Genomic DNA, 23,848 nt, shown 5'->3' with positions numbered 1-23,848 from the left:
TTCCAAAAAGTAAATGCTACCCTCTAAGTCCATTGGTATCTTGGAAATCAACTATAAAGAATTTAGCTCTAAGATACAAGGCTATTCTCATAGAATCCTTAATCTCGGTTGGCTTGGAGATATGGAAGTCAACATTGCTAAGTATCATTGTGCTTGTTCTCTCTAAATTCTCTACTCTTAGTTTGACTATTTATTACTCAATTTGACCATAAAGAATTTAGCTCTAAGGTACAAGGCTATTCTAATAGAATCCTTAAACTTGGTTGGATAGGAGGCATGGACATAAGTCAATATTATTGAGCATGATTGTGCTTGCTCTCTCTAAACTCTCTACTCTTAGTTTGACCATTTAGTGCTCAATTTGATTGTTACTGTGTTGGGTTGCCTAGATAGATGTTCAAGTTCATAGGATTTTTGAGTATGTTAAATGCAAAATTTAAAGCAAATAACAATAATATTAGAACATAAAGGGGATAGATTGGATTCAAGTTTTCATGGCAACTCATCCTCCCTAAGTAATACTTATTTACATGGGTGTGCATATATCTTTCATCTTGAGCCTTTTTTATTAATTATACTTAACAATCTAGTACATAGTGTTAAAATTGAAAAAAAAAAAAAAGAAGTTTATGGTCCATGTTGTTTGGTGAAATTAAGAAAAATATGATATCTTGAAATAAGTCCAAGCTCTCTACCATTATAATGATGTTAGCTTTCTAATAAATTTAATCATTATATCCTTTGTGTTGGGTAAAAATGTAATTTGTAAATATAAAATTAAAACATAAATTCATATTTTTCAAAAAAAATAGATACATAATCATTATCAAAATTTTGAAAAAAGTTGCCAATATCTAACCATAAATCCAAATCTTGCCTAACTTTAATCTAAATCCAAAATTCCAAATATATCTGTTTGTTGGAGATAGGGGTGGGCAAACCGAACCGAACCGAAAAAATTTTGTTCGATTCGATTCGGTTCTATGATAAAAAACCGAATAGTTTAAAAAGTACCGAACTGATTGGTTTTTGTTCGGTTCAGTTTAAAACTAAACTGAACCGAAAAATCAATCGGTTCGGTTCAATTTAATTATAAAATATTTAAAGTAAAATATATAAACCTAAAATCAAATTTCAATCACAAAAAATCAAAACCCTAAATTGGAAATCACGAATTCACGATTGCATCTATAGACTACTGCCCTCGCCTCTCTCCCTCTCCTCATGGTGTAGCTCCTCAGTGTCAGCACCACCCCTCAACGGTATCTTTCCCCTTGCGTGTGCAAGGCGCAATTCAACTCAATCCCTCTTGGTCTCTCCCTCACCTCACACCACGATCAGCGCCTAGCACAGCCTCTCAGTAGCAGCACAGCCCCCCCTCAAGCACGGTGACGCCGTCGTTAACCCTCACACACGGTCATCTTGGGCTGCAGCATGTGGGTTTCTATTTTTTTTTTAATTTATGCCATGGCTCGTCTGTCTGTATCTCTCTACCACATACTCTATGCCGAATTATCTTTATTACTAACATTGGGATTTTGCTCAATAACTTGAGTTTTTGGGTCCATCGTAATGGTGTCGGATCAATACCCAACATCTCATTCTACCTCAAATCTCAATCAATTTCAAATCATTTTCATTTTATTTTATTCGATTTGGGTCTCATGACATCGGAGTAATCGTTGCAAGTTAACACAATATTATATGCATGCTCTTAACTAATTTTAGATTTCTTATTATTTTAAAATCATCAAAACGGAAATGTTGTTACTGCAACTATATAAGTTAAAATAAACTTATAATTAAATTATCAGTGGTAGACAGTATTTAGCTAAACTGAATATTTTGATTAAACAGAAATGTTGTTACCAAACTGAATCAAAATGAATCGAACCAAATTTAGAAACCGAACCAAACCGAAATATTTTGGTTCAATTCGGTTCGGTTTCTAAATTCGGTTCATCTTCTTTAGAACCGATTGGTTTTGGTTCGGTTTTATTTATTTAATCTTTGTTACAGAGAATAAGTCTTGTATTGTTAGCTGTTAAATCTAATTTGATTACCTAGTCTTTAACTTAGTAGTGCAGAGTTCTATTTTTCTACTAATGTTTGTTGATTGTGCTCTATATAAAGAGTAGAATTTGTAAGCTTAAAGTCTAATGTATGAGCAACAAAAGTCATTATTCAGCATAAGTTTAGCCTCTCATTTTTTTTTCCTTATCAGTGGTATTAGAGCCGCCGAGAGGGAAAAGTAAAAAAAAGTGTGCAGCAATAATAATTTTTCTTTCATTGCAGCAGTAGTTTCTACATGGCTTCTAATAACTATGTTCAGCCTCCAATCCCACACTTTGATGGTCATTATGATCATTGGAGCATGTTGATGGAGAATTTTTTAAGGTCCAAAGAATATTGGTAAGTGATCGAAGGTGGCGTGACGAGGTTCTTTTAACAGAAGCACAAAGACTGAACAAGAGGCATTAAAGTTGAAAGACTTAAAGGTCAAGAATTATCTCTTTCAAGCTATTGATCGTTCAATCATGGAAACCATTCTTTGCAAGGATACTTCCAAGCAAATTTAGGACTCCATGAAGAAGAAGTATCAAGGGAATGTAAGGGCAAAACGTGTGCAACTTCAAGCTCTTTGTTGAGAATTCGAGGCTCTTCAAATGAAGTTGGGGGAGTCTGTTTTAGAGTATGTTTCGAGGATAATGGCAATTGCAAACACGATGCGGAATCATAGAGAAAATCTACAGGATGTCACGACTGTTGAAAAGATTCTTCGTTCAATGACTTCTAAGTTTAATTTTATGATTTGCTCTATTGAGGAATCTAAAGATCTTGATATTCTTTAAATAGATGAATTAAAAAATTCCTTACAAGTTCATGAGCAAAAGATAACACGGCACGAAAGTGAAAAACAAGCATTGCAGGCAGCAACCAACTCAAAAGGGCATGGAAAGGGTGGATGGAAATACAAGAATACACACTAGAGAAATGGAGAAAATAAAGGTGTTGAGACTCAAGGAAACTGGAAGGGTTATGATGCTCAAAGTTCTACAAAACATAAATCAAAGTCAATCGACAAAAGTAAGATTGAATGTTATCATTGTCACAAGTTCGGTCATTATCGCTCAGAATGTCGTACAAATTTAAATAAATATTGTGGGGAAATATCTAATTTTACAGAAAATGAAGAAGAAGAAGTATGGCTTTTGATGGTGTGTAATTTAAATAAGGAAACCCACAAAACTTATGGTATTTAGATACCGGTTGCAGCAATCATATGAGTGGAGAAAAGTCTGCATTCCCGTATTTGGGTGAAACTTACCATGATATAGTAAAGTTTGGAGACAATTCTACAGTTTCTGTTATGGGAAAAGGAAGAGTTTCTATCCAGACTAAGGGAAGCTCAACACAGACCATCTCTAATGTTTTTTTTGTTCCAGAGTTAAAGACGAATTTACTTAGTGTAGTTCAATTGCAAGAGAATGGGTATGAGTTTCTCATTAAAGATAGTGTCTATCCAATTTGAAATGAAAAATTGGGCTTAATTGCTCAAGTCGGCATGACAGCAGACCAAATGTTTCCGCTTTACCTACACAACTCTATTCATTCATGTTTCTCAGTAAGATTAAAGGAGGTAGCTTGGCTTTGGCACTATTGTTATAGACACCTAAACTTTGGTGATTTGAAGACTCTACAACAAAGGAACATGGTTACTAGTTTTTCACAATTTGAACATCCCTCGGATGTCTGTGAAGACTGCATTTTTGGTAAACAGCATCGCGAGCCCTTTCCCAAAGGAAAATTATAGAGAGCAAAGAAGTTGTTGGAGCTAGTTCATTCTGATATTTGCGGGCCAATAAAACCAACATCTAATGGAGGTAAATGTTATTTCATTACTTTCATTGATGATTGTAGTCGCAAAACATGGGTTTATTTTCTACAAGAAAAAAATTGATGCTCTCATAGCTTTAAAGAATTATAAAGTTCTTGTTAAGAAAGAAATTGGCAACTAAATAAAAGTACTTCACACTAATCGTGGAGGAGAATACAACTCACATGAATTTGTAATTTTTTGTGAGTCAAATGGCATCAAAAGACAACTTACAGCAGCTATACACCACAGCAAAACAGTGTATGTAAAAGAAAAAATCGAAAGATCCTGAATATGGTGAGAAGCATGCTAGTAACAAGTCAAGTTCCAAAAACTTTTTGGCCTGAAGCTGTTAACTAGAGCATTCATATTTTAAACAGAAGCCCCACTTTTGCTATTCAAAATATGACCCTTGAAGAAGCTTGGAATGGAAACAAACCTACAGTTGATCATTTCATAATTTTTGAGAATATTGCTTACTCCCATGTTCCTGATCAAAAAAGGAGAAAACTAGATGATAAAGGACAAAAATGCATTTTCTTGGTGTTATTAATCAGTCAAAAGCCTACAAATTATATAATCCTATCACCAAAAAGATTGTTGTCAGTCGTGATGTCATATATGATGAAAAAAAATTTTGGTCATGGAAGAATAACATTGTTGGGCAATAAATTTCTAATGTTTTTTATGCAGAAAATGAAGCTGAGCAATAGCACGATGTCATTGAGCAACAACGAGATGAGATTGAGCAACAATCAATACATACAGTTCTTATAATTCCTCTAAGTCTAGCCATTATTAAAACAAATAGAGAAAGACCTCAACAAGTTAAAAGACGGCTAACATGGATGTTGGATTATGAGGTAGCTGGGGCTGATCATTCAGAGGATCCACTTGCATATTTTGCTCTTTTTTCAAATTGTGATCCAATAGTTTTTTAAGATGCTGTCAAATAATCAAAGTAGCAGAAGGCCATGGATGCTAAAATTACAGCCATTGAGAAAAATAACACTTGGAAGTTGGTAGAGCTTCCTAAAGGGCAAAAGACCATTAGTATGAAATGGGTGTATAGGACAAAACTAAAAGAAAATGGCGAAGTTGACAAATACAAAGCGCGGTTGGTAGCCAAAGGCTATAAACAAGAGTATAAAGTTGATTATAAGGAAGTTTTTGCTTTTGTCGGAAGGCATGATATAATCAGACTAGTTATATCACTAACAACACAAAATTCATGGCTTATCTTTCACTTGGATGTAAAGTCAGCATTTTTACATAGGCATTTGGAGGAATATGTATTTATTGATCAACCCCCTAGTTATGTCATTCATGGTAGTGAGCATAAGATGTATAAATTAAACAAAGCTTTATACGGATTAAAATAAGCTCCATGAGCTTGTATGGTCGTATGGAAGCTTATTGTTTGAAGCACACGAGCTTGTATGGTTGTATAGAAGCTTATTTTTTGAAGCATGGTTTAAAAAAAATGTCCTTATGAACATACACTCTTTATAAAATTTAAACATACACTCTTTATAATCTGATCTTGGATTGTTGCATTACTTTCTTGGCTTAGAAGTTGTGCAATCTACTACTTGTATTTTTATTTCCCAAAGAAAATATGTGTTGGTTAATTTCTACTCAGTTGCTATTGATGTCAATGTGCAAGTGTACACAACGAGTAATAAAGTAATGAGTATTCAAGTTCGTCTCCACGTGGATTGATGTTATCAGACTTACTACAACAATTTTAACAATGCAGATTTTGTTCTAAATTAAAATAAAACAATTACTGAAACTAATATACTAATTAAAATAAAAACGCAGTAATAAAATATAACAAAGTAAATTATCACGTTAAGCTCAAGAATAAAACCAATGGAAATATAGAGTAGTTGAGTGAATAAACTCTCTTAATGGTTTTGACTGTTTTTCTAATGTTTGGCTCGGTTGCTACAACATTTGCTACAGCACTGGGCAGAATCATTTTGCATCCTTAGCTGTCGCGTGTTGGACTTCTCATACCCTTAAGTATCATAACAATGACCAATTGTTATTCTACCTAAGGTATGGCATTATGAACATCTAATCTCTTTAGCCTACAAGATGAGTACCTATGTCTAGTTCTTCATAAGTCTTAACTTCAAGTATAGCCTTTATGAGATTCAAGAAAAACTTAATCCAGGAAACTTAAATTAAGATCAAGTATTACTCTAATAATATACACTAAGACAGGCCATTTTACAACTCTATCTTAACTTGAACCATTAAATGGGTGGTCAACCGAAATAATGATTATAATAATAACTACTAGAGTAAAATGCTACAGCAATTATATAGCAACTCATAAAACCAGTCAAAAACTCATTTAAATTGTTTGTCATTCAACTACAAGCAAACTTAGTTTATACTTTGAAAAAGAAAAACAAATAGCAAATTATTGGTCATGAAATACATCGGTTCAATCAAAGAGTAAAGAAAAGAACAAGTAAAGAATGATGAAGATTGAATCCAAATAGCTCTGTTGGATTCTTCCCTGATGCAGAATTGGTTCCCTTGAATTCCGATTGTTTTCTTCTTTTCCTCTCTATTTTTCCAATGTTAATTCCTTGCGATGTTTTATGTGATGCGTGCCCTTTTTTATAACTGAAAACTAGGGTAAACAAAAGCATATGGTGCACATGAGTCAGATTAGGAAACTGCAGATCGCAATTTTACAGATATCCCGCGCTAAGTTTTCTCTGTCGTTGTTCTAGGATTGCTATAGTAATGGTTGCTCCAGCAACGACTATAACACTGCACTGCTCCAGGTTTTGTTTCACTTCTTTTGTGACTATATTCTTTCTCCTTTTTACTAACCTACTGCATCGGTATCCCTTCCATGAATTATAAACTTCAGGAAACCTACAATTATGCACATGTTTTGAGTACGAATTACTTTAAATCAAGCAAAACTTATTAAGACTAAACTAAAATGAATGTTTATACAAACTTTAACAAAAATGCAATAAAAACACTATTTACTCTCTAAGTGATTTTGATTTAAGTCTAGAATTGCCATAATAACTCTCATTTCATAGAGTTATCAATATGCTGAAGAAATTTTAGACAAATTTCAAATGCAAAATTGTAATTCTGTTAAAACTCCAACTGAAATGGGGCTGAAAGTTATTAGAAATCCAAGAGGAAAGAAGGTTGACAGCACTCTTTACAAGTAAATTGTGGGTAGTTTGATATACTTAACAATAATAAGACCAGATATAATGCATTATGTAAGCCTTATCAGCAGATACATGGAGTGCCCAATGGAGACACATTTACTGGCAGCCAAAAGAATTCTCGATGCTTACAAGTTACAACTAATTATGGTTTGCTCTACAAGAAGGGGAAAATGACAGAGTTATTTGGCTATACAGACAGTGACTATGTAGGATATCCAGATGATAGAGAAAGTACATCAGGGGATGTTTTCATTATGGGTTTAGCAGTAATTTCATGGTCCTAAAAAAAGTAATCAATTGTAACTTTATCGACTACGAAAGCTGAGTTTATAGCTGCAGTAGCGTGCGCTTATCAAGCAATTTGGTTACGGAATATACTTAAGGAACTTCTTTTCAAGCAAGAAGGGTCTACTGCCATTTACTGTGATAGCAGTTCAATAATATTGCTCTCTAAGAATCTTGTTCTACATGGAAGAAGCAAATATATTAATGTAAAATACCACTTTTTACGACGCCTTACAAAAGATGGAACGGTTGATCTCATTTACTGCAAGAGTGAAGACCAAGTTGCTGACATATTCACAAAGCCCCTCAAATTGGCAGCATTCTAGAAGCTTAAAAGTTTACTTGGTATTAGAGAATTCAATTTGAGGGAGAGTTTATGTTACAGGGTTGTTACAGTTAAACTTGATGTTTACAGCATCAGTTTAAGGGAGGGATTGTTGGAGATTTTTATTCATTTAATCTATGTTGCAGAGAATAAGTCTTATATAAGTCTTGTATTGTTCTAGTATTTAGGTGTTAGTTATTAAATCTGATTTGATTATCTAGTCTTTAGCTTAGTGGTGCAGAGTCCTATTTTTCTGCTCATGTTCGTTGACTGTGCTCTATATAAAGAGCATAATTTGTAAGCTTAAAGTGTAGTGTGTGAGCAATAAAAGTCATTATTCAGCATAAGTTTAGTCTCTTGTTTTTTTTTTCTTATCATGTTTTCCTTGTGCAAGTAAAGAAGAGCACATTGGGTAATTCTAGCTATATTGTCACCTCATTAGAGCTGGAAGGCCATGCCGAAGCTAAAGAAGCCACAATGAGAGTGATAGCACTAAGAAATTTCTTACTTTTGGAGGCCTTGTTAGTGTTTGGGAAAATGATTAGAAGTGTGTCTTTGAAATCTAAGGATTTGCTTCGGGCATAAATAATGCTTTCGGAAGTTGAGGATTTTTAAAGACTAAATGATGTAGGTTCAAGTTGAAGCAGTCCATAGAAAAAAGTTGAGAAGGAAATTGGAGGATTGAGAAGGGCAACGAGTAAAGGACCAATTTGTTAATACTGTAGTTTTTAAAATAATTTTTGTTAATTGTGCTATAAAAATAACTAACTATGAAGAGAATCAGTTAAATATTTGATAAAAAATGTTTTTTAAAAGTATTGTGAGTTGTAAAAGCAATTGTTTATGTTTAGTGAATCTTACTATTAAACTACTATAACAATATAAATGACTGCATTAGAAATAATATTGATTAAAATTTATTTACACATTTATAAACATGTATGCAAAATGTTTTTAATTTTGTATATATAATAATTGATAAATAAAATAAATATCTTAAATTATTAATTTTATTTTTTTGTTATCTAAATATAGTTGCTAATTAATAATAATAATAATAATAATCATCATCATCATCATCATCTCCTCCTTTAAGATAATGATTTTATTTTCTACTCAATAAGGATAATTTTAAATTTTTATAATATATATGAGGATATATACGAAGTTGTATTATGATTTTCAAAATTAAATTTTGAAAAATTACTTCTTTCTTACTTTTTAAAATTTACTATATAATAGAATGATTTTATTAAAAGTGATTTTTTAAAAAAATTTACCAAATACCAAAATTAATTTTTAGATTTTTAAAATCATCTTTGAGTCTTTCAAAAGCAATGCGAAATGAGCGATAAGTGTTCTGAGGATAAAAGTATAATTTTGAAGAGTCAATTGAAAGAGTGAAGTGAAGATTGAGAGATGTGATGTTGAGTGGACTGAAAGCAGCCAATTGATTGTCGAAAGAGGAATTTGAGATACACTTGTAATTTGTTAGATAAATTTAATTTCAATTTTTAATTTAATAACTCAAGGTAAAGGGTTACAGTAGTAAAATAACATTGCTATAATGATAAAGACGTTTAGATTTATTTTAAAATGTCATTTCTTAGTTTCACTAAATAATAGGAAGATTATATTCATTTTTTGGCTAAAATTTTCAACTAGTCATTGACCTTTTAGCCCTCTAAAATTTAGGGGCACAAGTTCAGGTACTGATCTTTATATTGGGACTCAAATTTTTCCTTACTTTAATTGGATAACAAAGTCGTTAATTATTGATCAATTTTACATAATTAGTAGTTTGTATAATTAATTAATTAATTAAATCATTTTCAAAAAATTTAAAAATTCAGTCAAAGTTTCATTTTAGATTACATCTTCCAAGTTATTTTAAATTTTAGATTAGTAGAATATTATGATTAAATATTTGATCGAAGCAAATAACCTTTAAAATAAACTACACTTTTAAGATTTTTTTTTGTAATTACTTGTTTAATGTGCAAATAGAAATACAGAATGTCTACAAGTAAGTTATTTATTATATTTAAGAGTTAATCTCAGATTACTCCTTTTATGAATTGACTATTTTCAAATCACCTTCTTTATTTTTGAAAATCTCAATTTGCCTTTTTTTTTCTAGAAAATAACTAATAAGAGAAAATTAGGGGTGAGTTGATATAATTTTTTTTTTGTTTTCTTAAAAAAAATGAGGGTAAATTGAAGTTTTTAAAAATAAGGAGTGATTTGAAGATAATCTAAAATTAACCCTATATTTAAAATAGTGGGGATATTTCCACCCCATTATCTGTGTAAACCCATCGCACGTATAAAGAATATTTATAATAAATTCGCGTTATTTTTAATAAATACAAATCAACAAAAATATTTGTATAATTAATCAATTAAAATCATTCTTATATTTTTTCTTAGATTATTATTTTTCTATTAAAGTTGCTTTAATATAAGTTCTATTTAATTATTTTACTTTGTGATATAAAATGACCGGATTACCCAATGAGATATGCGTTTTTGTATCTAATATTTTAGGTACTTATTTTTATGAATTTTAATTTAACTTTTTAAATGAAGTCTAATAATTTTTAATATTTTACATTTAAATTAAATGATATAAATTTGACAACCTAACAATTTACATGAGTATTATCTCATAAAGATATTATGTTAGTTTAATTAAAGGTTAATAATCAGACTAATAAAGTGAAATTGATCATTTAGAAACAATGAATTTTGTATAAATAAAAAAATAAAGTTAAAGTAATTTTTTCCTATTTTTAGTGTGAAGGGTAAACAATTAATTTAAATTTAGGCTGAAGCAATCTTAGTATTCAAATATAATAAAAAAATCTAAGTCACATAAAATAATTAAAATAGATTTAATTGATTAATTATTCAGAATTCTTCTTTATTTGAAAATTTTTAAAAATTATATAAACTTTCGTTTTCTAGAAGTAGGTTGGATTTACCGAATTTATGTGTGAAAATATCACCACCTTATTTAAAAACAATTTCTTTAGAAGTTAATTTTAAAATTTTTAAATGTCTCCATGTACAACTGTTCTTGGAATTCCAAAGGTTGAGTTGATCTATTTTATTATTTTTGAGAGCCTGATAATTTATTCATTATTATTATTCTTTAAAGAAATCAATCACATATATATTTCATTGTCAATAGTATTTGAAGAACGAAATCCACCAGAACAGTTGGTGGGCGCACGTGCCAATATGTTTGGTACATTTTTGGTCAACATTGAGCGGCCATTTACATACTGTGAAATTAAACAATAATGAAAATTAAAATAAAAATAATAGTGGGACTATTGGCACCCTTTTGAATATCTCTTAGCACATTTTTTTTAATTAATCTCACTAAAATATTTTAAAAATATATAAAATTCTTTTAAAATCTCCAACAATGACAAAACTATTCTTAATAAAAACTTATTAATGTAAACCCTATTTTTTATTTTTATTATTAAACCCTATTTCAACATCGAGGTTTCTTTCATTCAAAAGAAAAAGTCAATGAGTTTTTTTCTCTACATTACGACCACTAGTGGTAAATTACTCATCTTAAAATTAAAGGAAAAAGTAATCTTTTCAATTTCTAAAATGTTACATTTTTTTAAGGGAAAAAATATTTTATTTTTAAGTGGAGGTTTAATTAGGAATTATCTTATTATATAATTTAAATAAAGGTTAAATTGTAAAATAATTAAAGGGGTTTCAAGAGGTATTTGTATGGGTGCCAATAGTCTAACTCTAAAAATAATAAACAATAATAAAATAAATCATGTGAATTAATTAATTCAGATGATATAAGAATTCTCTCAAACTCCATTTGATGCGCCAGTCAAATTATTTTAATAGATAAATTTTTAAAGTTATGTTACGAAAGAAGTAAAATAATATTATAAAATAAATAACATGCATTTTAGATAATTTAACTTTCTAAAAAGTCTTTCTAATCTTTACCTCTAAAATTTGAAAATTTGAGTTTTTATTAATAGAGACAAAATTATTTATTTATCCTAAAAGCTCTACTAAAAAAAAAATCATACAATAATTGTTTTTTGGGAAAGAACCTTTAGAATTAATTAAGCACTTATTGCTATTATATAAGTTACTACATAAAATTCAACAAATAAGAAGTTCATAAATTTTTTTAAAGATAATTAAAAATCTAAATTTATTTATTTGGAATATATAAACTGCAGTAAATCTTTTTTAAAAAATATCTTAAAAATGTGAGGTTACTTGCACTCTAAAATATACTTTAAACATTCTACATTTAATAAAATTATTCATTAAAAATATACATGATACAATTTACTATTAAGAATAATATTAAAAATAATATATGATGAGTAAAAATAAATAATTACTTTGTTTATACCCATCTAGCACACTCAATTGACTTACATTCTCCTACAATAAGTTTTATTTTTCAACATCTTTTTTTGAATTATATGAGACTATTATTTAGATTATAACTCATATTTTATGAGATTATTTTACTGATATTTAAAATTAAATAATTACTAAGATTAAATTTATAAATATTATATAATACTACCCAAATAAGGGACGATTAAATTTATAAATCTTATATAATACTACCCACATGAGAGACGATTAAATTTATAAATCTCATATAATACTGCCCAGATGAGGGATATCTTCTACCTTTTAAAACTCAAATGAAAAACATTTGCGTCACTTAAATTTTAAAATAGAGAAGACTTACTTAAGTCAAATTGAGAAAAAATTAAATTCTCATAATACATTGTGGGGCTCAAACTTATGGACATCGTAAGGGAGAGTTCTAACCATGTTAATAATAATAATGAGAACAAATTTTTAAGAAAGGACCCAATACTCAAAAGTATTTTGCAATACTATTTTATATTTAATTACTTTTTGAAATATAATTAATTTTTTTTAACAAACACAAGCAGCACCCATTTTAAAATGAAATAAAAAGGTAAATAAGTGTATTAAAAAAATCTGTTAAAGCCGTAAATAAATAAAAGTCTTTGATATTCTCAAAAAAAAAAAAAAACAAGTCTTTGATGAAGCGTGATTCGTGAAGTGAATGAATCAAGATCTTGTTTGATTTTGAAGAGTTTAACCGCGATGGCGCTTTCACGGCTTCGACAACCGGTGATCGCCCGAACTCTGTCACTCTTCAGAGCTCGCCTCAGCCTCTCTTCCTTCTCCTCCTCCACCTCCCTCGCTCGGTACTCTCATATATATATATATATGTGTCTATATATATATACACACACACTTACAATTTTGTTTAAAGTGAATTTAGATTCTGGATTGCTTTTTAAAATTGATTTTAGTTGTTATGATAGTCAATTGGGTTGAATTATATTTTATTTCAAAGTGTTTGTGAGAATAGCGATCAATGAGCGTGAACAATTTTGACTATGTGCTGAAGGAAGATATACTTTCAGTAATTGGACGGCCAAGAGCCAAACTTTTATATCTTAAAATGTACATTTATAGGTAAAGTTAACGTTATTTTTTCATCTGAGAATATTTATTTTATTGCTATTAGTTCCAACAAATCATTTTATCGACATTTGGTTTAGGAAGTTGTAACTGCATTTATTGAACATAGCACTTGAAGTCATGCTTTAAGTCCTTGAACATTGTGGCTAGGCACGCTCCGGTTGTGGCACTCTTACTCCATTACTCAGTTCTATCCTTTTAATTCTCTAATATGGTGTAAAGATAATAGTATATAGTTGCCTGACAAAATGCTGTTGAAGTTGTGTTTCCCCCCCCTCCTTTTGGCTATATGATTAGTTCATTGGACAAATTTGATTAGGATTTCTGTAAGTGTTCCTGGCTGCCCTTTTGCAGACTTGATGTTTCTGTGGGTGTAAACTCTCACCTCATCTTCGCTCATTCTTTTGCTTATTTTTGCTTTTTGATGCAGTATTTCCAGTGGGAAAAACTCTTTTGTGGATGTAAATGGCATTTTGTTAAGGTTTGAATCTGTTTACTTTTCATTTCTTATGTTGATTTATACTGCTCATCAACCTTGTAACTTTAGTTGAAGCTTGAGTTGGGTGAAATAGATCTTCTAATATTATTTTTGTTCATAATGTGAGCCAGATGTTGTCATTGAATGAATGATATACATCCATATATTTGACTTAGGTTGGTCTGTTATGCTTCATTTGGACCAAAACAGCTTGCAGTTCCTATTTAATTTTTCTTCCTGCTTCTTTGCTGTTTTCTTTGTGTTGCAATTTACTGATGACTATAGTCATTCATCAGGCCTTTGTCATCAACTTTGGCCCCTGAAGTACATGATAGTCCTTTAAAGCTCAAGGTTAGTGTTTGAATTTATAATTAATAGAACTTTTGCTAGTTGGAATTGAGGCTTTCTTCTTATGTTTGTCATTTTACAGATGCAAATTGGAGTGCGGCATTTCTCATCTTCAGGTTTTTATCAATTTTGTTCGTGTAGTTTTTTTCCATTTATAACATATATATCTGACTTAGTTTCATGTCTATTTTTAGTCTGGGTAGATGGTTTGGTTACACTAGAGTATAGCAAAGCTCGTAAGGTCTTGCGTAATGTATTGAGGTCTTAGGAAGCCTACTCTGTTGTTAGGACAGTGTCATGTCTTGACACATTGTTCAAGAGAAGGAATTCTAGGATGAGAACTTACATTTGATGCATTCGAATTTTCATCAAGTTCAGCTATTACTAAGGCTGCTTCGAATTGTGCTGCTTAGCCTGTTGTCCCTATTGATAAAGGTAGCAGGGCAACATCCTGCATGACCATGGAAATTCTGCAAGATGCTTTTCAGGATTTTTCATTTTGCTATATATTTTAGCATCTATGTTAAAATGGTAGCAATAAATTTTACTTGAAACTAGAATTTAATATTGCTTCACGAGGACTTGTGACATATTATGATTGATGGAAATATATCTCTGTGGAAATATTAGATAACGAAGGTCATTGGTGTTTAGAGTGAATTCAAAGGGAGCTATGTGTATCCCCTGCCTTTCCAGTTCAAGCATTAGTTAAATTGGTTTAGTCGTAGGTTAATATTAGATGTTAGGTGATTAACTTACCCATTGTCCTCTGCTCATTGCGCATAAAACTAATGACAATAACTAAGACCCAGTCTGAAATAAATTATATGGTTGAGTTGGATGTTGCCTCAGGCTTTTGGGGTTGCACAGAAAATTTAATTTCTCAGAGCTAGCTTCCTAAAATCTCAAAATAGCCATGTACTTACATCAACAATTTCAATAGAAATTATGTTATATTCTTGGCTTGTTATCTAAAATTTGATTTATCATTCTTAATGGAGAGTCATTTGTTTAAAATGCCTAGGTATGCGTTTTAAATGGTTCTACTATCTCACTAGTCTATATTTGCAGAACTTCCTTCACACACCGTTGTGGGAATGCCAGCTTTATCCCCGACAATGGTAAGAATTAGTGGAAGATTGTAGGTGGACCATTTGCCTTATCTTGTCTTTAGGTGGGATATTCGTCTTTTCTGCCTGAATCACATTGTGAGCTTGATGCTTTTGTGCAGAGCCAAGGTAACATTGCTAAATGGAGGAAGAAAGAAGGAGATAAGGTGAGTTATAAGGTGCTAAAATGGAAGTTATGAAGTCAGTTCTGTCCATGCTTGATATGGTTTAAAGATGATAAGTGAAAGATAAGCCCTTTTTCATACAGAGTCGAATCAATTTGTTGACTTTTGTTGATCCTATCTGACAGATAGAAATCGGTGATATATTATGTGAAATAGAGACGGACAAAGCTACAGTTGAGTTTGAAAGTCTTGAAGAGGGGTAATCTTTAGACCATATCCTTTTCTTCTCCTCGTGTGATTGCTATTATTTCATACTTGTGATTTATGACAGTTTGGAATGGCACCTCTTTTGGTCCACTCTTTATCTCATGTTTTAGTCTGGAATTCTAATGAGAATGCTCTCATAATCTTATTTTGGAATCCTTTCTCCTATCTGCTGTCTTTTATTTTCCTATTCAACAGTTTATCTTCTTTGAATATCCTACCTTGATTTCTTTTGCTCCTTACAATTTTTTTCTGTGTCATTATTTTTGACCAGAGGAAAGGCACAAACAAGTTAGATGTCTGATCACGAGAAATGATCCTAAAATTTTTTTGTTAAAGCTTCATTGTGGGATTTTTTAAGGCACACACAAAGTAGATACCTGATTGTGGGGTTCCATCCTTGGATATTTTTGGCAAAGCTTTATTAGATGATTTTTTTATTTCTTTATTTTATTATAGTTTTTTTTTAAAAAAACCTTTTTACAGGTTTTTGGCTAAGATACTAGTACTTGAAGGTTCAAAGGATGTGCCTGTGGGACAACCTATTGCAATAACGGTAAACTGAAAATCCTTGAACATAAGTTGCTTCATTATTTCTCTGTTCAATATTGTGCACAGTTATATGTGCTAGTTTGATCTTGAAAATAAAATCCTATATTGAAATGCGTTCGCATAACCCTCCTTATGTATGCCTCAGTAAGTGTACATATATTCTCCTTTTTTCTTCCCTTCTTGTCCTTCCTTTTCCTGGTGCAGTTCTCTAGGGATATTTGATATTTTTCAACCATTACTTTATACTTGTGTTGTTGTCAATAATGTTGATACATGGAAATGGGGTTTTCGATTTTCGATTATCTCCATTAAGAGTAACATTTGGGAAGGGGACTGTTCACACTTACTTTTATGTGTTTACAAGGTTGAGGATGCAGATGATATCCAGCATATCCCTGCTACTATTGCTGGTGGAGCAGAGGCTAAAGAACAAAGTTCAACTCATCAGGATGTTAAAAAGGAAGCGGTACAGGAAACAAGTGCTTCTAGGATCAACACATCAGAACTTCCCCCTCGTGTTGTTCTAGAAATGCCAGCACTATCCCCAACTATGGTAACAAATCTTGTGTTCAGATGTTTTAAATTGTTTGGCTTCCCATGCTGATTTTCTCTTTTACCTTTTTTCTCTCCTTCCAATCTTTCTTTCTTTCCTTATCTCAGAACTTAGAATTGTTTTAAATGTCTTCTGCAGAACCAGGGTAACATTGCTAAGTGGAGAAAGAATGAAGGAGACAAGGTTAGTTTTGTTGAGTTATTGAATTTATAAAATGCTTTCTAATCTAATCAAGTGAAAGTATAAATCACCCAGCATGTGAAAAGCTTTGTTTTCTAATGTCTTAATTTGACAGATAGAAGTGGGAGATGTGATATGTGAGATAGAGACGGACAAAGCGACCCTTGAATTTGAGTGTCTTGAAGAGGGGTAACATTCATACTTATACTGCACTTTCATTGATTTTACAATGAGAAACAAGTCTTAGAGAAGGGGAGTTTTGCTATACCTATCTGTTGGGAGCACACGTGGTCTGGCCGAAGTTAATTTGACTTAAAACAGTAGTAGTTTGCATGTTTGCATTGATTGTTTCAAGTTATGAAACATAATCTTTTGCAGCCTTGATTTTCCAGTATGATAAATTTGCTACCTTATTTGCTCTATGTATGAATGAAATAAGTGCTACTGATTATCCAGGACAAAGTGTAGGCACAGTAAGCAGAATCTCTACAGTATCTTGTCAGAAAGGAAAATAACAAATAGAACAAAGGCAGAGGAGATAAAACTTAAGATTAAATAAGTTTTCGAAGTGTTGGAATGAGTTTCATTGTGGATATTTAAGTGAATGCCTTGGTGTCATTGATTTGTTTTAATTAGATAAGCATTTTAGTGTCGTCGACACCACAAATTCTTGAAAGCTGAAGCTTTATGCACCTTGTTTTGTCACCTATGATGAAGTATTAGTCTCATCGAGTCATCGTTGAGGATTGAGGTTTATGAGACTAAACTGTAACAGAACAACTCGTATTTAAGTTTAACACAATTAAAAGTTCTAAATAGTCAACATATGATTAATATTTCACTAAAAATTTTAATAGATGAAAGAAGATTCTCTTGGTTCCATGCTTTGTTGCTCTTGGATCATAGATTATTGCTAGAATTCATTTTCCTTAGGATAGCATTCAGTTTTGGGATTATCCTACAAGTAAATTTGACTTTAAAAAAGGTTTGGTACAATGTGACTACATTGGTGATGGTTGATTCCTCTGCTTATTTTATCTGATGGAAAATTTATGGTACAGGTACTTGGCAAAGATACTGGCACCTGAAGGTTCAAAGGATGTAGCCGTGGGTCAACCCATTGCTATAACAGTAAGTTATAATTATGCTTACTTTGCAATGAGTTTGTGAAAAAAAAAAAAGAAATTGAAATTGTCCTCCACTGCTAGTTATATATAGGAAGGTGTTATTTCAACTTAAATTTTTGACTTAAAATTTTGACAAATTTTGAGCCATTGTCAAAATTTTGAGCCATTGATTTCATGCAGTTCAATAGTAGATATTGAAAGCCAAAGTCGCATTTAATGATGCCGATTCATCCACCGTTGTATTGTATGAGATCAATGGCTCAAAAATTGTGTTAAAAGCTTAATTAAAAAATATAAGGTTTTTTTTTTTTTTTTTGATAAGCAAAAATTTATGTTGAAATAACCTAACCCTATAGATAACTTGTCAGTGCTGTTTTCTACATTGATTTTTTAATTTGTGAAATCATTGTACTAAGTACTTGTTTGTGATTTTCATTTCAACAGAATACCTTTGGCATGGAACTAATGCTTGCTGTTTTGTAAGGTTGAAGATCCGGGTGATGTTGGAACTGTGAAGAATTCTGTTACCAGTGGTGCAGAGGTCAAAGGGGAAAAAGAAACCCACCATGATTCTAAAGATGTTGTTAAAGTGCAGAAAGGGAGTTTTACAAAGATCAGTCCATCAGCTAAATTGCTTATTTTAGAACATGGATTGGATGCATCATCATTGCAGGCATCAGGTCCTTATGGTACTCTACTAAAAGGGGATGTTTTGGCTGCAATTAAGTCAGGAAAGGTATCTTCAAGAATTTCTTCACACACAGAGAAGACATCCCCATCACCCCTCCCACAAACTTCAACTGCAGTATCTCCAGGGTCAAAATCTGACTTAGAATTGTCAGATTCCTTCGAAGATTTTCCCAATACTCAAATTCGCAAGGTAAAATTTATTAGACAGATCCTGAATTTACTTCTTATTGAACACAAAAAATACCTACAAAAGAATAGAAATGTGCACCTCACAAATCACACAATTCAGTAAAGCCTTACTAAGTAGTGAAGCTATATCTTATGCCTGGACTAAAGAATGGGATATGCCTGAAACATAAGATATCTTTATCTTTTACCAAGAAGTATAAACTGTAACATGAATGTAATACAAAGTTTGATTTGCTCAATTTTATAAGTCAAGAAGGTTTTTGGCTGTTTAATGGAAGTTTTTCTGTTCCTTTGTCAGGCATGCCTGTTAAGTTTGTGTATAATATAAGGCTTATCCATGCTACAGTTATTAGAGCTTCACTTAGGATATGAGATCATTATTATCTACAGAACAGCTACTTAAGATTCCAATTGAATGGTATTCATTATAGTTCTGTATGTTTGCGGGATCAGTAATTCATACCTTTATGTTGTCTGAAAAGAACTGTCAAGAAGTTGAACTCATCAGATAAAGTCCTTTTATTTATCTTATACACACACACACACACACACACACACACACACACATATATATATGCCTTTATTTAAATGGTAAGGAGGTGGGCAAAGCCCAAATTACCCAACCCAAGATTATAACACAAATGGCCGGCTAAATAAAGCTACTTGAAAACTTCTTGGCCACGCCCTTGGTGGCATTTATTCTCTCTTTTGGTTGTGCAGAATCATATATTTTGGCTAAGAAGATTGCTGGCGTGTGATTATGAACTTTTTTAATATCCTCTGTATTTTGTAATGGCTATTTATATATTGATAATAGTTATTATGTATAATTCTCTGAATATTGGGGAATCTTGTGCAAAAAAATGGATATTTAATAAATGTTCTTATTATTAAACCCTTTAAGTCCGGTCCAACCAACATATTCAAGGCTATGGTTCTTATGACAGAATTAAATTCATGACATAGGATGTTGATTTAGTTAAGTTGGTGGGTATTTTTTGCAGGTTATCGCAAGAAGGTTGCTAGAATCGAAACAGAACACACCACATTTATATTTATCTTCAGGTTTCTGAAACTCTATAACCCATACAATTTTTTTAGATGTTATTTAATGTGTTATCTAAAAGCATATAATGGTGTCTATCAGACGTTGTGCTGGATCCTCTGCTTTCTTTCAGAAAGGAGCTGAAAGGTATGGAATATATATTTCTATTTCTTTATTGTTCTATTGGAAAATTCTAATTTGACAGACTGCTTATTTTATTTTGCTTACCAATTTCCAGAGAAACATAATACGAAGGTTTCGGTAAATGACATTGTCATTAAAGCTGTAGCAGTCGCTCTCAAAAATGTTCCAGAAGCTAATGGTAAGCTAAGTGCTGTTTCTATACTGGTAATGAGATTGCTCACAATTATATTAGGGAGTACTAAACTGCTAGCTGAGTATGAGGACAATTATTTCTACATATAGAATTAGACAATCTTTGTTGATACCCTTCAGTGAGACACAATTTTTATGTACCCTACTGACCTTTGTTTTGCTATTCAATAATTATGAATAATCCGTTAGTTGTTCATCTTGTTCAGATAAATATTTGGCTATATCCTTTAAACTTGTCTTTTGCGATGCAACTGGAAATAATGAAAATTAAATGCTGTTTCCTAAATTCTTAAATCTTTGTCAAAAAATGATGAGGAAGAAAGCTTGCTATCCCTTTTACCGCTCTCCTTTTTCTCACCCGGAAGAAATAAAGAAGGTTAAAATATATATATTTTTTATTATATTGTCGTGAATCTTGGTTGTTGGCTACAAAGAATGTCACTAAACTCTATTAATTAAGCTAAAGAAAAAAATGGCAGAGCATTAGTTATCAACATTATCTTCACTGTTAACGTAGTATATCTGTGCTTTTTTACTAATATTTCTGATAATAAATTTGATTGTGGTATTACATGGCAGCTTACTGGGATGTCGAAAAAGGAGAAATTGTTTTGTGTGATGCCATTGATATATCGATAGCAGTTGCTACTGAGAAGGTATGCTTCATAATTTATTGCTTTAAATCTGCGGATAGCATCCAGACTTCATTATAATTTTTTTTAAGCAGGGGCTAATGACTCCCATTGTAAGGAACGCCGATCAGAAATCTATTTCTGCAATCTCCATGGAGGTACTTTAATTGTTGTTCTGTCTAGTTTGAGAACCTTGTTCGGGGTCTGCCTGTCCATAAAAAGTGGAGCTTTTAGATCAAGAGATGAAGAAACATCTCTTGCAGTGAACATTTATAAATTTGTGTTAAATTCAGTTACACATAAATTCTTCAGTAATTCAATGATTGTTTTGGAAATCAGAAGATGAGGAGTTGATAAATTGTTTTTATCCTTAAGCTTATTCTTTATTTGTTTATTTGTCCAGTTATTCAATAGTCTAGTCCTCCATTAACTTGATGATCAATATTGTATCTGGTCACTTGAATTTCAGGTCAAGGAACTAGCTGAAAAGGCAAGGGCTGGGAAGCTTGCGCCGCATGAGTTCCAAGGAGGCACTTTCAGGTATAATATCTAGGTTATAGGGGTATCGCTAACTTATGCACATTATGGGTAGAGAGCTGAGTCCTCAATTTACTTAGATGTAAATCCTGCTATTTCTTTTATACGGTAAATGGATGAGTGATCCAAATTTTATCAATTAGCATATCTTTCGCTCACCTTCGATTTAGAGTCCCTTTTGCTTCACAATGATACTAGCAAGCTAAAAACACTTTTTTTCCCCCTTCTTTGTCATGGCTTTGTAGCCATTGTGAAAAAAGTATTTACTACAATCAGTTCTATTGCACATTGTGATGGGAATTTTTTTTTTTTTTGATTCATCGGCCTCGTTTTAGTGGAGACATGGTCTAACCTGTGGTTGCTGAAACTTTTGTTGGTGACCAGATCAAGCTGATTTGAAAGATTGTGTAAGGCAACACTATTTTTACCAGAAACTAAGGGGAATTTTGTTCCCTGACCAAATTAAATCTAGAATGAAGGATAGTATTTCCACTGGCAATGAAGGATAGTATTTCCACTGGCATTGCCAGTGACTAATCTCGATATTTCGCTGTTGATTTTTCAATGGATAGACTACCAGAATTATAAACATGCATTTGGTACTTTTTTCTTTTTATTTTGGTTGGGAGATGAAGATCATTCTTTTGTATTTTTCTGCAGCATTTCAAACCTGGGTATGTTCCCTGTGGACCAATTTTGTGCAATTATAAATCCACCACAGGTTCTCTCTCTCTCTCTCTCTCTCAAGCGCATGCATACAAACTCATGCACACAAGCACATACCACAGCATGTGTATAAAGTACTAAAAAATGCATAAAACTATTTGTTTGCTCATACTAGTCTCTTCATTCCTCTTTGAAATAAGAACTCTTTTAACTGAACAAAGAGGCTGTTGGGGTAGGCGATAACTAGTTGGTTTTTAACACTTATATTTCCTCAAATGGAACATTGAAAGTTAGGATTACTCTTATATACAGATTTATTAGATGCAATACTCATGTTAGAAGTTATGGAAAATAACTTCTTCTATGTTTTCTGTTTTCTGGAAGTCTCTTTGTCAGATATGTTTTAAGTAAAGAAAGTACCCAGCCATTTTGTGCCTTGGGTCTACATTTTTTTAAATAGATTTGCTATCAGGAACAATTGGCGTTGTCTATGTCACTGTGCCATTGCTTATCTTGTGAACGAATTTATCTTGTATATTTTTCAGGCTGGTATCCTTGCTGTTGGCAGAGGAAACCAAGTTGTCGAACCGGTTATTGGAAGTGACGGTAAGATGTGGGTTGTATTTGTAGTATTTTGGAGTTATTGAATGAGTTGTGTATATAACCTGGATTAATTGTGAGCAGGAAACGAGACACCTGCAGTTGTTACAAAGATGAATTTGACACTATCCGCTGATCATCGTGTTTTTGAGGGAAAAGTTGGAGGTACGTAATGGAGCAAAATTTATCCATCTTTGAAATAACAAATTTCTTTAGAAATGTGGAAAATAGTTCTCCATTTTTGTTGCTAATGATTATAACTAGGCTGCTTCCTGGCTCATTTCCTGCTCCTGCCATAAGTGGATTTTATTTTGTGTAATGCTGCATTGAAATCATGACATATGGGTAGCGTTAAATGCCAGATTTAGCCCTGGTATTTTATTTAATTTTCTAATTTTAAGAGGACAAATTCTTTCATGTTTGTGAGTGGATGATGTTGGTTATCAGAAAATCCGGGAAGTATTACACCATACATGAGTTTTGAGATTTACTGAATTGCCATTCTTGAAAGTTTATGATTTTCTCTTGTTGTAAAGATGGTTAGAGGTTCAAAATGGGGTTCTGTTTTCATTTGGCCTGGATGTGATGCACTATTTAACTACTTCAAATGTTGCCTGCCTGTCCATAATAACTGAAACTTCCTTCTATTCATTTCTTTATGGGATTTGAACCTAAAGTTAAAGCTATTTATTCTGCAGGTGCTTTCTTTTCAGCTTTGTGTTCTAACTTCAGTGACATCCGAAGACTGCTTTTGTAATCATGAGGAAAACCCTTTTAACTGAATGTTGGGAAGCCGAGAAATCAGGAATGGTGGAGGCCATTGTCCTATAGCTTCTTATTAAAATTTTCAAAATTATTGTAATTGTTCCAGGGATATCCGTTTGCTGCAGCAATTGTTGTGCGTCTTGGTATTGGTACGCCATTTTTATTTATTTTTTCCCACTTCAATTCATTGGTCTCATCTTTCTTTTCAGAGTGAGAACTGTAATCTTAAGGTTCTGATTGATGTATTTTATTCTAGGTGATGTTAGGTTTCAAAATTTTCAAGGTATTTGACTTCATTTTTTCCCAGGTCATGCCGCGGCATCATGTTTTGTCCTCATAAAATAATGTACCAAGAATATCAAAATTGAACTAATAAATTGCTGATTTTGGTCTGATTGGTGATGATGTG

At 31.9% G+C, this 23,848-nt stretch overlaps 1 protein-coding gene across 3 annotated transcripts; it reads left to right on the top strand.

Annotated features, from left to right (window-relative positions):
* Positions 1-12,766: 12,766 nt before the first annotated feature.
* On the top strand, positions 12,767-23,841 carry LOC18045673 (dihydrolipoyllysine-residue acetyltransferase component 1 of pyruvate dehydrogenase complex, mitochondrial). 3 transcript variants are annotated; one of them, XR_002905947.1, is made up of 24 exons: positions 12,767-12,963; positions 13,674-13,724; positions 14,018-14,072; positions 14,152-14,185; positions 15,141-15,190; positions 15,301-15,345; positions 15,489-15,562; positions 16,054-16,123; positions 16,484-16,672; positions 16,811-16,855; positions 16,968-17,041; positions 17,914-17,983; positions 18,464-18,859; positions 19,863-19,923; positions 20,006-20,050; positions 20,142-20,225; positions 20,819-20,895; positions 20,967-21,029; positions 21,341-21,411; positions 22,069-22,129; positions 22,620-22,680; positions 22,759-22,839; positions 23,373-23,588; positions 23,696-23,841. XR_002905947.1 is itself a non-coding variant. In XM_006436530.2 (23 exons), exons 1-23 carry the CDS (start codon positions 12,860-12,862, stop codon positions 23,429-23,431), a joined length of 1,920 nt encoding a protein of 639 aa, XP_006436593.1. In that variant the 5' UTR covers positions 12,767-12,859; the 3' UTR covers positions 23,432-23,832. The 3 variants fall into 3 exon arrangements, 2 of the variants coding, with proteins under 2 accessions (XP_006436593.1, XP_024041354.1); XM_006436530.2 differs by having other exon boundaries at positions 23,373-23,832; XM_024185586.1 differs by lacking the exons at positions 16,054-16,123; positions 16,484-16,672; positions 16,811-16,855; positions 16,968-17,041 and having other exon boundaries at positions 23,373-23,832.
* Positions 23,842-23,848: the final 7 nt, after the last annotated feature.

Source organism: Citrus clementina, unplaced genomic scaffold (genome assembly GCF_000493195.1).
Source record: "Citrus clementina cultivar Clemenules unplaced genomic scaffold, Citrus_clementina_v1.0 scaffold_4, whole genome shotgun sequence".
Taxonomy (NCBI): Eukaryota; Viridiplantae; Streptophyta; class Magnoliopsida; order Sapindales; family Rutaceae; genus Citrus; species Citrus x clementina.
The sequence above is the reverse complement of the archived record's forward strand: the minus strand, read 5'-3'. Positions and strand labels throughout refer to the sequence as shown.

Bases quoted from the DNA above. Each gene is read 5' to 3' on its own strand.
- LOC18045673 (XM_006436530.2), top strand. From the start codon at position 12,860: ATGGCGCTTTCACGGCTTCGACAACCGGTGATCGCCCGAACTCTGTCA. The intron at 18,860-19,862 runs GTAAAATTTATT...TATTTTTTGCAG, and splicing joins CCAATACTCAAATTCGCAAG to GTTATCGCAAGAAGGTTGCT. The intron at 22,840-23,372 runs GTACGTAATGGA...TTTATTCTGCAG, and splicing joins TTTTGAGGGAAAAGTTGGAG to GTGCTTTCTTTTCAGCTTTG.